At 40.5% G+C, this 15139-nt stretch overlaps 1 protein-coding gene across 2 annotated transcripts in view; it reads right to left on the bottom strand.

The window, feature by feature from the left end:
• The window catches only part of COL21A1 (collagen type XXI alpha 1 chain), a gene marked incomplete at both ends in the record, with an annotated part of 126279 nt that overhangs the window by 76169 nt on the left and 34971 nt on the right, over positions 1-15139 (bottom strand). For both annotated transcript variants that reach the window (XM_079712152.1, XM_079712151.1), the window contains 3 exons: positions 1096-1149; positions 1241-1294; positions 14798-14860. In XM_079712152.1, the coding sequence (XP_079568278.1) occupies positions 1096-1149; positions 1241-1294; positions 14798-14860 (171 nt within the window). The remainder of the gene's footprint in view (positions 1-1095; positions 1150-1240; positions 1295-14797; positions 14861-15139) is intronic.

The raw sequence follows: 15139 nt of genomic DNA, 5'->3' as shown, positions 1-15139 counted from the left end.
ACCCACCCCATGTGACATTCCAACCACAACCTCACTCCTTGATAAGCAAAACAGAACGACAGAATGACAAAACAACAGGCATTTATTTAAGGAAAACCCTGTACCAGAGACCACACTAAGTATTTTTCATATATTATCACATTTAATCCTTACAACAAATCTAAAAAGAAATCCCCACTGAGTCAATGTAGAAAATAAGATTCAAAGACATCAAGTCACGTGCCAAGATCAAACAGTTTGAAAGCAGCAGACCCATCATGAGGTCTGCCAGGAGTCCATCCAGAGATCGTACTTGAGCAGCTACAATTTTCTGTAACCACCATAAGCAACCATAAAAACATAAAATAGATGGAGTCCAGATCAGTGTTTCTCAAGTGTGAATGCTGTGCACACTATTTTTAAAAGGCAATCATTTTGCAAGTATTGGAGCTAGAAAATTAGTACAGGTTTTTATCAAGAGCAAACAGAAGGCCTTCAAAGAACGTAGAAATATGACTGTGCTTTAGGAATTAAGCTAACACATCATCATGGGGATTCGAGCAAATTCCAATGGGCATCTTGGATGTGGACCAGCTACCTGGATGCAGGACTAGATCCCTGGGGAGGTACTAAAATATTGAACATATTTAAAGAACATAGCAAATCTCAAAGCTGTAAAAAAGGAAATCAGACAAATGTTGTGTACCCACTGAATCCTTACAAAAGAAAGAAGTCCAGAAAGGCTGAGATAGATTTCTGCTGTGGAGATGGACAAATGGCTGTCTGTGGCTAACACGGGAACACACTCTATTCACATAATGCTCTTCCCTCTAAGAAGGTAGGTCCCTACAGAGCTTAATCACAGAGAAGGAATATGGTACCAGGACAATGCCAATACCTGTGCCATCTGACAGTGGTCATCTAATGATAACCACTTTGATCTAGTGATAAAAGCCTCCTGTGAGATTGATCAGCCAACGGCCACTGACACATTTCTGAGCTGACATCTTGGAATTCACCAAGACGAACACTATTGAATGGGAGTCATCACAGATTGCATCCTTTGTCTTTGAGTGACTAAAACAACTGAACACACATTTGCTTGTATGTATTTACCTTTTCTCCATCTCTCCCCAATTCTCCTTTATAACCTGGTAGTCCTCGTGCGCCCTAAATTAATCACAAAATAAAATTCTGTTAGTTATGTGTTTTGGTTCACTAGAAATGGTATTTCTAAAATATGTATATACAGATCACATACTTGTATTCCTGGGGATCCTGGAACACCTGGTGATCCTGACATTCCCTGATATCCCTGAAGAAGATGAAACAAGAACTCATTAATATTTCATCATATTTACACAGAGCAGCCCTCCATTTCAGAATTCATTCCTTCTCACATTTCTCACACCTTATGATTTCACTTCATGATTGTTTAAGAAACCAAAATAACAAAGTGGCAAAATTCTTAATAAGGAATTCACATCCTTCAGTCTTTAGGAAAAAAGATCTGAAATATCTCTAGCTCAATAAAATTATCCAGAAATGCTTTGATTAAAAGGAAGGCTCTGGGAGGGAAATAGAGAGCCAATGTTCAGAGTTCCTGGAGAAATGTTCTGCACATTAGAAACATATTCAATGTATTCAAAAGAAAAACATCTAGGATTGGAGGATTAAACAAATGTAATACATTTTTAAATTACCTGATTATGGCCATCCGAGTTAACCTCTGGAATAAACTACACCTGGATGAATATTATTCTTCAAGGTAAGTCTATAACAGCCTTTGGTTTGCCCACTTTAGAAAGTTTACCCCCCGAACATGGCTGTGACATGTCCCCACACCTTCCAAGGCTGAGCCATCTGCTGAGGTCACTTTCATCTCCACTTCTTCCTACACATCCCTCCAGAATCTGGAGCTTTGGTAAAACAGCACAACTTTTTCAGACAGAGTCAAAGTATTCAATCTTCACTCAGAACACGGCAACTAAACTCCAAAACAAACTTGCAGTCTCTCAAAATTTATCTAGGCTTACCAGGGTCAATGTTGGGTTGACTTGGACCACTTGGCACCTGCAAACATTTACCTCTCTTATTCACATCCCATCTTCCTCGGATCTTACTGTTTGGGTACAGTATTCTGTTGTCAAGAGTTATTTACACAAATCTCATTAATGTTTCCAATAACATCTTCATTCTTGAATCTAAAACCTTCATTTCCATGTGGCTATTCATGGGTGTCTGCATGGATCTTTGTATTCACCTACTCAATTGTCAGTACATTTTTAGCTGTAATTTCAGAAACATCAGAATTCCCTGCTTTTCTCGTCCCATTTTCAAATATGCCTCTTACTATTCTTTGCTAGCTGTAGTAACAATAATAGCAATACTAATGGTTGTCCCAGAAAGATCAGTCTTAGATTATTGTTTTTCTCCTTTTATATGCACTTGAAGTTCTAATTTTATAAAATGCTCTCAGCTACTCCCAGAATGAGGATGACTATATAATTTCCATAACCAACCATCAGCCTTTCCCCATTCAGTTGTTCACAGAATTATGTTTTCTCCTGTATTCCTCAAACTCAAATATTTCTCGAGTCCATTGGCCCCATCCTTAAACATTTTACTTCACTGTGAACGAGTCTCATAACGAACCTCTTCATACTCCATACAAAACAACCTGCAATTTTCAAACTCATCATCTGCTCTCTGGGCTGGCACTGTCTCTGTGTCACTGGATTATGCTCCCTTGAGATTAGGGACCAGGTATCATTTATTTCTATATCTCTAGCATTGAACAGAGCATCTGCTACATATTTTGTTAATCAAACGTTGGAAGAATTCACTTCCAAGTTATCCACGCTGCACGCAAGTGTGAAAAAACTCTCTTTCCCCAAGGAACCACGTTTGCTTGAGCTGCTTCCAGTGCCAAATTGAAACTGTTAGTAATACTGCGTGGCTCACGATCAGTGAGGAGAAAGAAGAAAGTCAAGCTACACAGTTTGTTCAGCCTGGTATCTCTGCCAGTCTAGTTATCACTGAATCTCCTTCACTCTGGAATCAGATGGGTCTAGAATTGTATTTCAGCTGTCACTGCTAGCAGATGCCTACACAGAACCAGGTTACTTATAAATGCCACCTCCTAGGATGTTCTTTAGATCCTTCAAAACCCATGTGCACCCTCTGGATAGTCTGTCATACTTGAAACATGCTATTGTAACTGGAATAAATAATAGTAACAATGACTTATATAGTATTTATCATGTTCCAGACTATGTACTTCACATATGTTAATTCACTTAATCCTCATAGCCACCCTTTAACGTAGTTTCTACATTATCCCCATTTGCAGATGAGGAAACTGAGAACTTGCCAAAAGTTGCATAACTAGTAAGTTGATAGAGCAGGTGGAAATACATTCTTATCAGAAAATGCATCATGGCACATCCAATCTTAGGATTCTAGAACAATTCATCGGATTCAAGGGAGTCCATTTGCTAGACTGGTTTTAAATTGGTTAGAATTCTGAAGACCCAGAGGAAAGGAATGTTCATAAAATTCCTCAAAAGAAAGTTACTATGTATCAAAATGGTTGGTTATCAGCAAAGTTCACATTTAATCAATTATTTTCTTTCACTTTTTTTTTCAAAAGTTAAGCCAAATGTCATATCTGCTTTATTACTTTTTTTTCAGAAAGTTAATCTTTTGTAGAAGATCAAAAGTTGCCATGCCATCTCTCCCCTTCTAAGAAGAAATCAATGAACGTGTTGAATTTGTTAGAGAGGACACATCATATTTTAATGGAGTAAAGCAATGCAGAGATGCCCCAAACAATGTTCCCAGCTCACCTCTGACTTAAAATGTGACCTCAGGCAGACTCATCACATTCCCAAATGCTGGGAGGCAACACAGTGAAGTGGAAAGGCAATGAATTTTGAAATTGGAAAAGACCTGGGGCTGAATTTTTCCTCCTCCGTTGACTTTCTGTGGGACTTGGGCTAAGTCATTTTGCCTAGCTAAGCCTCAGTTTCTCACCATAAACTAGGATAATAATACTCACTTTGCTTCTGAAAAGAAACAAATGGACTCACAGGTGAAGAACTCTGGCATAAGGAACTCAGTAAAGGTGAGCTTTTTTTTTTTTTTTACATCTTTATTGGAGTATAATTGCTTTACAGTGGTGTGTTAGTTTCTGCTTTATAACAAAGTGAATCAGTTATACATATACATATGTTCCCATATCTCTTCCCTCTTGCATCTCCCTCCCTCCCTCCCTCCCTCCCTCCCTCCCTCCCTATCCCACCCCTCTAGGTGGTCACAAAGCACCGAGCTGATCTCCCTGTGCTATGCAGCTGCTTCCCACTAGCTATCTATTTTATGTTTGGTAGTGTATATAAGTCCATGCCACTCTCTCACTTTGTCACAGCTTACTCTTTCCCCTCCCCATATCCTCAAGTCCATTCTCTAGTAGGTCTGTGTCTTTATTCCTGAGCTTCTTTCTTGTCTTCAGACTCAGTGACTATTGTGCAAAGCCATGAGAACACTTCTGCAGAATGTTATTTCGTAGTCTTAATGGCCACCGTTAGAGTATGAAGAATGGCATGGCTGGGCATCACATCATGACAACCTTTCTTCAGAATGCATACACATCTAATGCTGAACATGTGAACAAGGTCTCTGTGTATTTTTTAATGGCCCTGTTTGCTTTGTCTTTAGAAGAACTGCAATACAGGAATGCTCAATGCTTCCCACACTATAAGAACCAGCTTGTTGTTGTTTTCTTAATGTACAATGAGATGCATTCTTGAAAACTTAGCTGTATCAATATATTCAATGATTATTTTAGAAGCTAGAGGAAGCGTGATTAGCAACAATAAAGAAAAACCAAAACCACCTTCAAGCTGGGAGATCCCAGGGCAAATCACCAGAAGAAACTGGATGAAATTCAGAACAACAAATTTTGGACTAAAAATCAGGAAAATAAAGGTTAATGGGGAGGAATATTACAACACAGAACACTTTCCGAGAGGAGCAAAAAATAAAACATTGGTTGACTCATAGCAGGGTACATTAAAACAAGAAAAATGCCCTGAAACAGGAAAAATGATAAGCTTTTTATATAGCTTAACTGAGTTTTCCTTTTTCTGAATATATGTGTCTGTCTTTTCTTGTAGAACTGTAACTTTCACATGATCATTGACCAACTAATTGGTCAATAACTAATTGTTCAACATTAATTTTGCCATTTCAAAATTATTAGCAGGCCCAGATACCCACCCTACCCCCAATTGCAAGATTTCTGAGAGTATGTAAGTCTTTTCCATGTTTACACAAAGTCTCTTTGTAAATGAGTCATTTTTAGGAAAAAAATATTCTCGCTGCCAAATTGTAGGGTTGAAGAATACAGAATCAATTTACTTTCTTCCATGATTCAGAGTTCCGATGCTCTAGGAAAGATGTATAGCTTTGAAAAGGAAATTAAGAAAATAAAATCATCAAACGTGCAAGGGTCACAATCTCTTCTGAACCCAGTTCTAACCATACCATAAAATATTCTGCCAATCTAAATGTACAGATTTGTTTCAGTAGTGAGGGTAGAGTCCTTGGTTTCCTTTAAATATTCTAAACTTAAAAACGAGAATGAAATCTAGAGAAATCTCTCTGGATGTCACTCTCCTTTTTAAAATATAAGAAGGTGATTTAAATTTTATACTATTACATAATTTTCTTCAATGTTTCCCAGAGTTCCAACAGAGTCTCTTATGTACCCAGCCAGGGTAATTAGGTAACCAAAATTAAGTGTATACTTTTAATGTGCACTGTGGATTCCTCTAGGCACTGGCAGAGTTTATAACTCTACACAACTAAATTCTAAGAATATTCATAAATCTGTCTTTCTAGGTATATCTACTATAGAAACTAGTTTGTTTGTCACCTAACCCAACTATGAGTCAAGGAGTTTATAGGCTTTAACTGATTGCTCAAATTACTTGAGTAATAGATCACATGAATATCTGTAAAATTTCACCTGCGCTGAGATCTAAGAAAGAACTGTGATGCCATAAGGGTCAAAGGGTAGCAGTCAGGGGAAGCTTCCGGAAGACACAGGCTCAAAGGAACAGTCAAGGAAGCACAGTGCAGCAGAGGGAGCCCTTCAACGTGTCCTGCGGTGTGACGGGATGAGACACATCCACGGAGAAGAAAGAAGAGAGAGAGCATGAAGAAGCAGCCTGCAAAACAGGACCAAAATGGGAGGACGGAGGCTATGCACATAGCATTGTGGGTCTGATGAAGGACTTTGATCTCTATCCAAGCCACTCAATCAGGGGCTCACACAATCAGACTTGAGCTTTGCACATGAAAGGAAAACACTGCCTGCCTTTGACAAATAATCTCTGCAGATACGTTTCTGTTCTCAGATTCACAGATGCAATTAAACTTAGCTAAACTGCCTCATTCCCTGAGTGAGGTTACACTTAAAGTTATACTAAGCTTATTTCAAAAGGAGAATGCACAGCTTTTTAAGGTAACTGATACCTTCTTAGTAATTCTTATTTCCCACCCTAAATCTCTATAGTTATGCTTTACGTTCAAAGGACGATGACCAATAGCTAAACCTCATTCCCTCTCTTGCTGTCCTTTTTTCATAGTATTTTCCACCATCTGATATTATTTACGTATTTATTATTTTATAATTATGAATTTATTACCTCTCTCTCCCCAGTGGAATGTGATATTCAAAACAGCAGGATATTTTTTCTGTTTTCTTCACTGTTATATTCCCTTAGACTAGAAGAACACCCACCAAATATCTAGTATGTGAGTGGATGAATAAAAGAATAAATAAATAAGCAAATATATAAATATTGAGTCCAACCAGTCACCAGTACCTAGGGCTCTAAAAATAATAGTAGAAACAGCCCTGCATTCATATAGATTACAATCAAAAGAAGACACAATGTCGGCATGAATTGACCTTTAAAATCACAAGTGCTAGATGTGACACCAAACAATTCTTTGACTAATTTAATTAAATATACAGATAGCATTCATATACATGTAACGATTATGCACATATTATTATTATTGTATATACTACCTATATAAAGTATAATGTAATCTATTTAAGAGATGCATGACATAAACATGGAAAGATCCATGTATGAGATGATCCATGTATGAGATTTACATAAGGGGTGTGTTGAAGAAAAATGAAGTAGCTAATCCACTAAGCTTTGTCTAGGAAAACTTTATAGAAGAGATGAGTTTTAAATAACGTTTTATTAGAGAAAAGGAAGATAAACTGCCCAAGCAGTGGATACTTCATTTGACACAAATGGTCCACATTTTTTTTTTTTTTTTTTTTTTTTTGGTGGTACACGGGCCTCTCACTGTTGCGGCCTCTCCCGTTGCGGAGCACAGGCTCCAGACACGCAGGCTCAGCAGCCATGGCTCACGGGCCCAGCCGCTCCGTGGCATGTGGGATCTCCCCGGACCGGGGCATGAACCCGTGTCTCGTGCATCGGCAGGCGGACTCTCAACCACTGCGCCACCAGGGAAGCCCAATGGTCCACATTTTAATCTATCAGTGAGACGTTCATAAGGTGTGGGGTGGGGGGTTGTTTAATGGCAGCAGGAGACAGGGAGACCATAAGCATTTTTGGTAAGGAACCAAGACTGAAGGGAAGTGAGTTCAGGTGGAAACTGTTCTCTCTAGAAGGATATTTCATATACTTCATAATGAGGCCGCTTCCTGTTATTCTTTTTTCCAAGCTACATCATAGCCATTTCTTTGGCCTGTATCCTAATGTATCCCGTTTTCCAGGTCCTTCATCTTCATGGCCCTTGGACCCCAAACCCCCACAGCTCTTAAAAGACTGAGTCCACAGTTGGTACCATATTCAATTCAGAGTCGGAAAAGAGGAAAGCATAAAAATCTTGTCTGCTGGGTCCTATTGTTCTATTACTAATTATCCACCCCCCGTCAAACTTACTCTGCAAGCCTAGTTCTCCTCCCTTTCCTCCTTCTCTCTACCACCATTCTGGAGGATTTTAGAATTTGAGAAGAGCATCTTTGCTGGGTTAACACCTGAAGCTCAGTAACTGCCCCCCCACCCCCCGCCGGCTGTCTTCTGAGTTTACTCTCTTCTGAATGAATGAATTCCAGATCCTACATACTTCTAAAGTGTAATATCCCAAACCAAATCCAACACTCCAAAAGCAGGATTGTAGTCTTCCATAATACATACATCACATATTACTAATAAGACCAAAAATTGCATTAGCCTTTGAGGCCACACATTACATATGTTAATTCCTCTTTCGACAAGGTTAAATTTAAATACCGTCTCACAGGCAAATATTCTGGTTGAATTTCAGTTTGTTAGAATGGCCATTCTCCAAGTTGACCAGAGCTTTTTGGATCGTCATGTCATCCCAAATGCCAAAATAAATTCCCAAAATGAAATCAAGAATCAAAAATTCTTGAAAATCATATTAAATCAATGAACAAAGAGTATCGAATGCTCAAAAGAAGAACACTGGAAGAAACAGCAAGAGAAAATATTTAATTGTGGGGAAATTTTACTTTTCTAAAAATTAAAACCAAATTTGTAAACCAAATAAAGAGAAGAACTATTGACAACATCTATAGCAAAGGATTCATTATCTTAATGTATAAGAAGCGCATTAATTGAGATGCAAAATACAAGAAAGGACAGTTCACAAAGAGAACTCCCTCTGAATGCCAGACTTCTATCCTCAATCACCCACTTATAATTTCTACTTGAACGTCTAACATAAAAATCTGATCTATCCAAAGGCAAACTCCTGACTCCCCTTCCCCGATTTTCTCTACCACATCTCATTGGAGTCACCCTTGACTGCTCTCTTGCAAACTCACATCTGATACATCAGTAAATCCTGGGGGCTCTAACTTCAAAATATCCCCAGAGTGTAGGCAATTCCCTTCCCCTCGCTCCTACCATCCTGACGCCAGTCGCCCTCATCTCATTCCTGGATTATTTCAAGAGCCTCCTGTCCTCATCTCCCTGTTTTTGCCCTCATCGCCCTAACATCTATTTTCAACTCAGAAGTCAGAGTCATTTCTTTTACAAATAAGTTATGTCACATCACAGCTTTATTCAAGACCCTCCCATGGCTCCTGAGTTCACTCCAATTGAAACCAAAGTCAAGTGGTCACAAGGGCCTGAAGGCTCTAGGAGGCCCCTCCTTCCTCCCACCTACCTTACACCTTCATCTCGAGTACCTGCCCCACCCCTCTATGTGCAGTGTGAGAAGCCCTGTAACTTTGAAATTCCCCACCTGTGCTGACTACCACTTCTACAAGGTTTAATCCCCCAGAGAAAGCGGGCCCCTTCTGGCATCTCTAGACCATCCAGGGGCACTGCATCACTGAGGTTGACCTGTTGACCAGTGCACTCTTGTCTATCGGAAGTAGTGTATGGTCAGGCTTCCTGGGTCAGTTCTTAAGGCCAATATGGAAAATCGTCTCCAAAATGCTAAAGCTTGGTCTAGTCCACCTTTCTCTCTTAGCAAATATGACTTTAATGAAATCTTAGAAAATCAGCATTGGAGAGAACCTTCTTATTTTCCAGATGAAAAAACTGAGGCCCATAAAAGCAAACCAACTTTCAAAAGCAAAGAAGAAGGCAAAACAGCCCCAGATCTCTCCAACAACTAGCTGGGGCTTTGAGTTCAGGGAAGTACTTTCCTTCATGAAGAGTAATTAATGGCGACAGAAAAGAGATGGAAATGAGCACCATAAAAATACAAACTTCTACAAAATCATAAAATAGTCCTATTATGTTTCAATAAATGGCCTTCTTTTAAAAAAAATCAGTGCTATAGCAGTGCAGTGCCTTTCATAGCTGTACTACTCTGAAGTACCTAACAGGATATATAAACATTTCCTCTGCCTCTGTTTTGATAATGATAAAATAGTAAAATAGTAATATGCTCAGACACTGTGATGAGAGAAGTTATTTAACTGATAGAGAAATTAGAAAGCAGTGGAAGGATTTGAAAATAGTTCTTTAATTTTGGTTGAAGGCATTTTCCTTATGAAAATTACTATTTCTCCAGAGTGGAATAATTTCCTATTTAAAGCTTCAGTTGACTTGGCTTGGTTATGTGAAAAAGATTCAAATTACTGATTGAGGGGGGTTGCACAGAGCCAAATCCAAACAAAGCAGAATTCCCTTAGAATTGTTCCATCCAAGTTTCCTTGGCCAGATGGCTTCAATCACCAGCCAGAGGCCCCACCCACACTGCCCCACTCCCGCTGTGCTGGCCCTGGACACACACTAATGACCCTCAGCTGTTCTGGCTCCCAGGCTCACTTTCTCTTCCTGCCTGGTCACCTAACCTCTTATCTCCAAAGACAAGGGAAAAAGGAGATATTTAAGAAAAAAGTCATCCCTTTAGGTAAACAGGATCAGGGTAGTGTATCAGTTTCCCACTGCTGATGTAACAAATTACCCTAAACAGAGTGGCTTAACACAGCCCATACTTATGTTTCCGGAGGTCAGAAGTTCATAATGGGTCTTAGGGAGCTAAATTCTTGGTGTCACTGGGAGGTTGAATTCCTTCCAGAGGCTCCAGGGGAGAATCTGTCCCTTCCCTTTCCCAGCTTCTAGAAGCTGCCTGCATTCCTTGGTTCACAGCTGCTTCCTTCTGATTTCTGCTTCCATCACCCACTACATCTCCTTCTCTGACTGATACTCCTGCCTCCCTCTTATAAGAACCCTTGTGATGACACTGGGCCACTCAGATTAACCAAGAAAATGTCTTCATCTCAAAGTCCCTTTTGCCATGTAAGGTACCATACATATTCACAGGGCTTGGAGTTAGTATGTGGACATGATTCTGTCTACTACAGTAGATTTCTTCTTTCTCTAACATCAGATATTACCTAATAGCATCTAACATCTAATGTCAGATACTACAGAGCTATATCTATACATACACACACACAAAAACACAAATATACATGTACTGAATGAGATGAGCCAATAAGCCTACTATAGCTTAAATGAGAGTCACAGAGTATAATATCCATGATTATTGTATCAAGCTAATTATAACTAATTTCCAGTACTTCACTCGTGGCAAAAAGGGCAAACTAGAGCTGATAGCCTGTGGAAGGCACTCACCTCTCAATATTGCCTAGGACTTTGCACCACTAGAAAGACAAAAGCCTAAATAATTTGGCAGTGCTGTCAGGGGAGCTCCGTGTCATCACAAAAGGCCAGCAGGTGACAAGTCGACATGTGAAGTGTCTCTGCTTTGGAGTTGAGACAGCACTGCAGCTGCCAGCAACAGAGAGAGCACGTCCCATGGAAGGGGTCTCCAGGCAGAGGGCTCATCTTCATAAAACCCATCCCCCTCAGTATGATCAGGGTAGAACTCCCCCAGGCCCTCGGGCAGTATCTTCAGCGGGATGAAGGGGTTGCAGTGAGGGAATTCACCAAGGTCACATGACACCTGCAGTTATCGCAAGAAAGGGGTGGGTTATAAGAGAAACGACAAGGCAAGGGTTGGCACATAATGGGAGTTGAGGATAAAGGCAAAAGGGGGAGATGCTAGGTTTGGAATCTATTCATTTCATTCAACTCAAATAGAATCAGTCTGATGATAAACTTCTTATCCTTGCACCTAGCAATTTCTGTACTTTTTGGCTTGGCCCTCTAACTCCAATTTGAAGTTTTAACTGCCTAGACTCTTAACCAGGCCACACTTTTCCTCTTGTGACTGGAACCAATGCCCTCTTACCTACCCAAGGATTTTCTTCCTGTAACTATCCCTTATCTCCCAAATCACCCAATTTTCCACTTCTTCCTCATTTTCATCATCATAAAAACATGTTCTAACATCTCCTATTGTTACAAAAAACCCTTTATCCCATATCCTCCCCATGCTACTGCTCCAGTTCTCTGTTCCCCATTACACCCCTCAGAAGTATCTATGTTCACTGTTACCATTTTATCTCCCACTGTCTCTCTTGAACCCATTGTTTAAACCTGCTTTTCCCTGAAACCCCATTTATCAAGGCCCCTAATGACCTCTATCAAGCAAATCCAATGGTCTAGACACAGAGCTCATTTTTATCAACCTCATGGCAGCAGTGACACAATGAATGGCTCCCTTCTTCAAATGCGTTCTGCACTTGGCTTCTGGGATTCCACACCCTTCCCGTGGTCCTCCTACTTCACTGACTATTCTTTCCCAATTTCCTCAGCTGGATCCTCCTCCTATTTTTCTCTGTAACAGAGCCCTAAGCTCAGCTCCCTGCCCCCTTCTCTTCTCCCGTTGTCTGTACTTACTCCCTGAATGATCTCATCGGCTCTGGCAGGCTTAGATACATCCACATGCTACAGAGTCCTAACTGTGTGTTTTCATTCTCCAATACATTCCTGATTCAAGATTCCTGTTTCTAATATCCTAGGAGACACCTTCAGCAGGTTTACAAATGCATTCTCGATGTCTCCCCCAAAAACTTACATCTCTGCCACTGTCACCCAGCTCAGGAAATGGCACCACAATTCACCCAGCTGCCCAAGCTAAGATCCTCTGGGGCTTCCTTGGCACTTTCTCTCATGCCCTCACATCTAACTTGGCAGTGATTCTTCTCAGCTTCACATTAAAAAATACTCCAGACTGACCACTTCTTCCCTCTTCCAGCACATCGCCCTAATCCAGGCCACTCTTACTTCTCACTCAGAATGTTGAAATAACCTCCTGCATGGCCTCCTGTCCCCACTCTTGCCCCATGTGAATGAAAAATGCCACCTGCCATGTCAGTAAACAAAGGATATTGTAGCCATCAATCCGTCACATTACAGCCACCCAGACTGTAATCCCTGAAGCAACTCAGGATGGAAACAGGATGCCCACCATCAAGCCCTCAGCCACTGCAGCCACCCCCAATGATGTACCCTGAGGGGGACTCAGGATGAGAAAACACAGGACACTGGCCCCAGATAGCTGAGGTGCATATCAAAGGAATGATTTCAATGAGCCTGGACTCTTACATCTTCCCATACATAGAAAAGCACTAAATCCCTTAACTTGAGATGTCTGGTTTTCTTTAATGAACCGTAATCTTTTGATGTTTGGACTCCCTGACCTTTGTTGCAAAAACCCCTCTATATCCTGGCCCCTCCCTCACCTCTTCTGAGCAGTCCCTTAGAGCTCTCTGAGAGGCTGCCTTCCAGGCTTGAAGTCCTCAGAAAGTCCGCCGAATAAAACATAATTCTCAACTTTTAGGTTGTGCATTTTTTCAGTTGACACATATAATCTGCTGTTCACAGAATATTCATATTTATCTTTCTAAATAGTAAGTCAGACCACGTCACTTCCTTTCTGCAGGCCCCCTTATGGATCCATCACACTTGGAGTGAATCCACTGAGTCGGCTCAACAGCACCACCCCCATCTCCTGGCAGCGCTTCAGCTCCAAGCTGGCCACCACTTTGTCACCCCTTCAGACTCCTTTCTTTGACATCTCTCTCAGAGAGGCTCACCTGTATATTTAACCCCTTTCTCATGCAACACGGGTGTGAAAGGTGCCAGCACACTGCCACTTCGAAAGTTGGCTGCATTTTTTGTATTAAATTTGTCAGCACACCTCTCTCAGGGACTGAACAAGCTCCCTCTATCCTGATGGTTGGGGTGTTGGTGGTTTAACATGAGGCCTGTGGTTCTTTCGTGCCTTGAAAATTATTGACACATAGTATAAACCTTCCCATGCTTCATGGAAAGAGTTAACATCTTGTGATAAAGTCTCCCAGGAGATACCTTTTTTTGGCGACAACTGTTTAACATTCAAAAGCTATTACCTCATGTTTATTTACTGTGATAAACATGCTGACTTACCAGTAAAAATCTGCCTAAGTTGCTTTAAAGTGGTTTTGCTTTGTTTCCTTAATTCATAAATATCCCTAAAATTCTCTTGAACCTTAGAGGATATTTGTGTAAGTCAGATTATAAGTATACTCCAGTGCATATATTCTGAGGAAAATAACATCACCTTTAGAAAGATTTTTAACTTGAAAACTTTAAGACATGAAGGGAAAAAAGTAAAAGGATTTCTGAGCCCGTATATTCATTGATATTGAGAACTCACTCGGCAATATTTTAATGTAGCAAAGATGTATGCAGTTGTGAAGATACCTAAAAGGAGACTAGAACACTAATTCTATTGACCAAGCTAGCCTAACGTGGCCCTCAGCTTGACTAAACTTTAGCTGCCTTCCTCCCAAGTCTACACCCCTGATCTCCCTTTTCCTACAGCATTTACTTTAGAAAACTGAAAATCAACCATAAATTCTTTATCTGCCCCTTTGAGATGTAAATCTTTTTAAAAGCTTCTTGCCAGTTTTACAACCCAGGTCTCTCTCCAGGACCTGAGAGCCATCTCATTGAAATGGAACCATTAAGGAAACAGCACCCCAACACCCATTAAGGAAACAGAGGAGATGACCCTAAATTGGACAGGTGCCAAGTAGCAAACACAGATGGCCTAACCTTGAGGAAGACCTTTGCCATGCTCAGGAATAACTCCACTTGCTCATCCCATTGATCAATCTCTCCTCAAAGTCCTCCAGTACTTTTCTCCCAGCTCACCCAGCCCTCAGGAGCCCTCCCTCCCCCTGTTTCAGCTGCGTGGAGTTGAGCCTCTCTCCCCTATTACAATAGTCTTGACTAAAGTCTTCCCTGCCTGTTTAATTTTGCCCAGTGCAATGTTACATTGACCCTATAATCCCAGTACTGGAGATGACTAAGCTTTCAGTACTCACAGGCTTACCATCTTGACCAGGTTGTCCAGGGTATCCAGGGTTCCCAGGCTGTCCAGGGTCACCCTAGAGAGGAAAACAAACTTCTCAGTCCAACACAACCAACCACACTGATTCAGCCAGAGGCCATCAAGGTTCAAAGCCAATTCCATTATTTGCAGCTTTTTGTATATTGAAAAACAAACAAACAAAAAATAAACAAACAAATATGGAAATCCCAAAATAGGGTTAGAAAAATGATATCATATCTACCTTAAAAATTAAAGGCATTTTATTATGTAAAACTTTCAGGGATTTAATTCTGTGAGCACAACAGGTATAACAAGGAAAGTACTTTTCGCTGAT

The sequence above is a fragment of the Hyperoodon ampullatus genome, assembly GCF_949752795.1.
Source record: "Hyperoodon ampullatus genome assembly, chromosome: 10".
Lineage (NCBI taxonomy): Eukaryota > Metazoa > Chordata > Mammalia > Artiodactyla > Ziphiidae > Hyperoodon > Hyperoodon ampullatus.
Note: the sequence above shows the minus strand (reverse complement) of the source record. Positions and strands in the feature narration are given on the sequence as shown.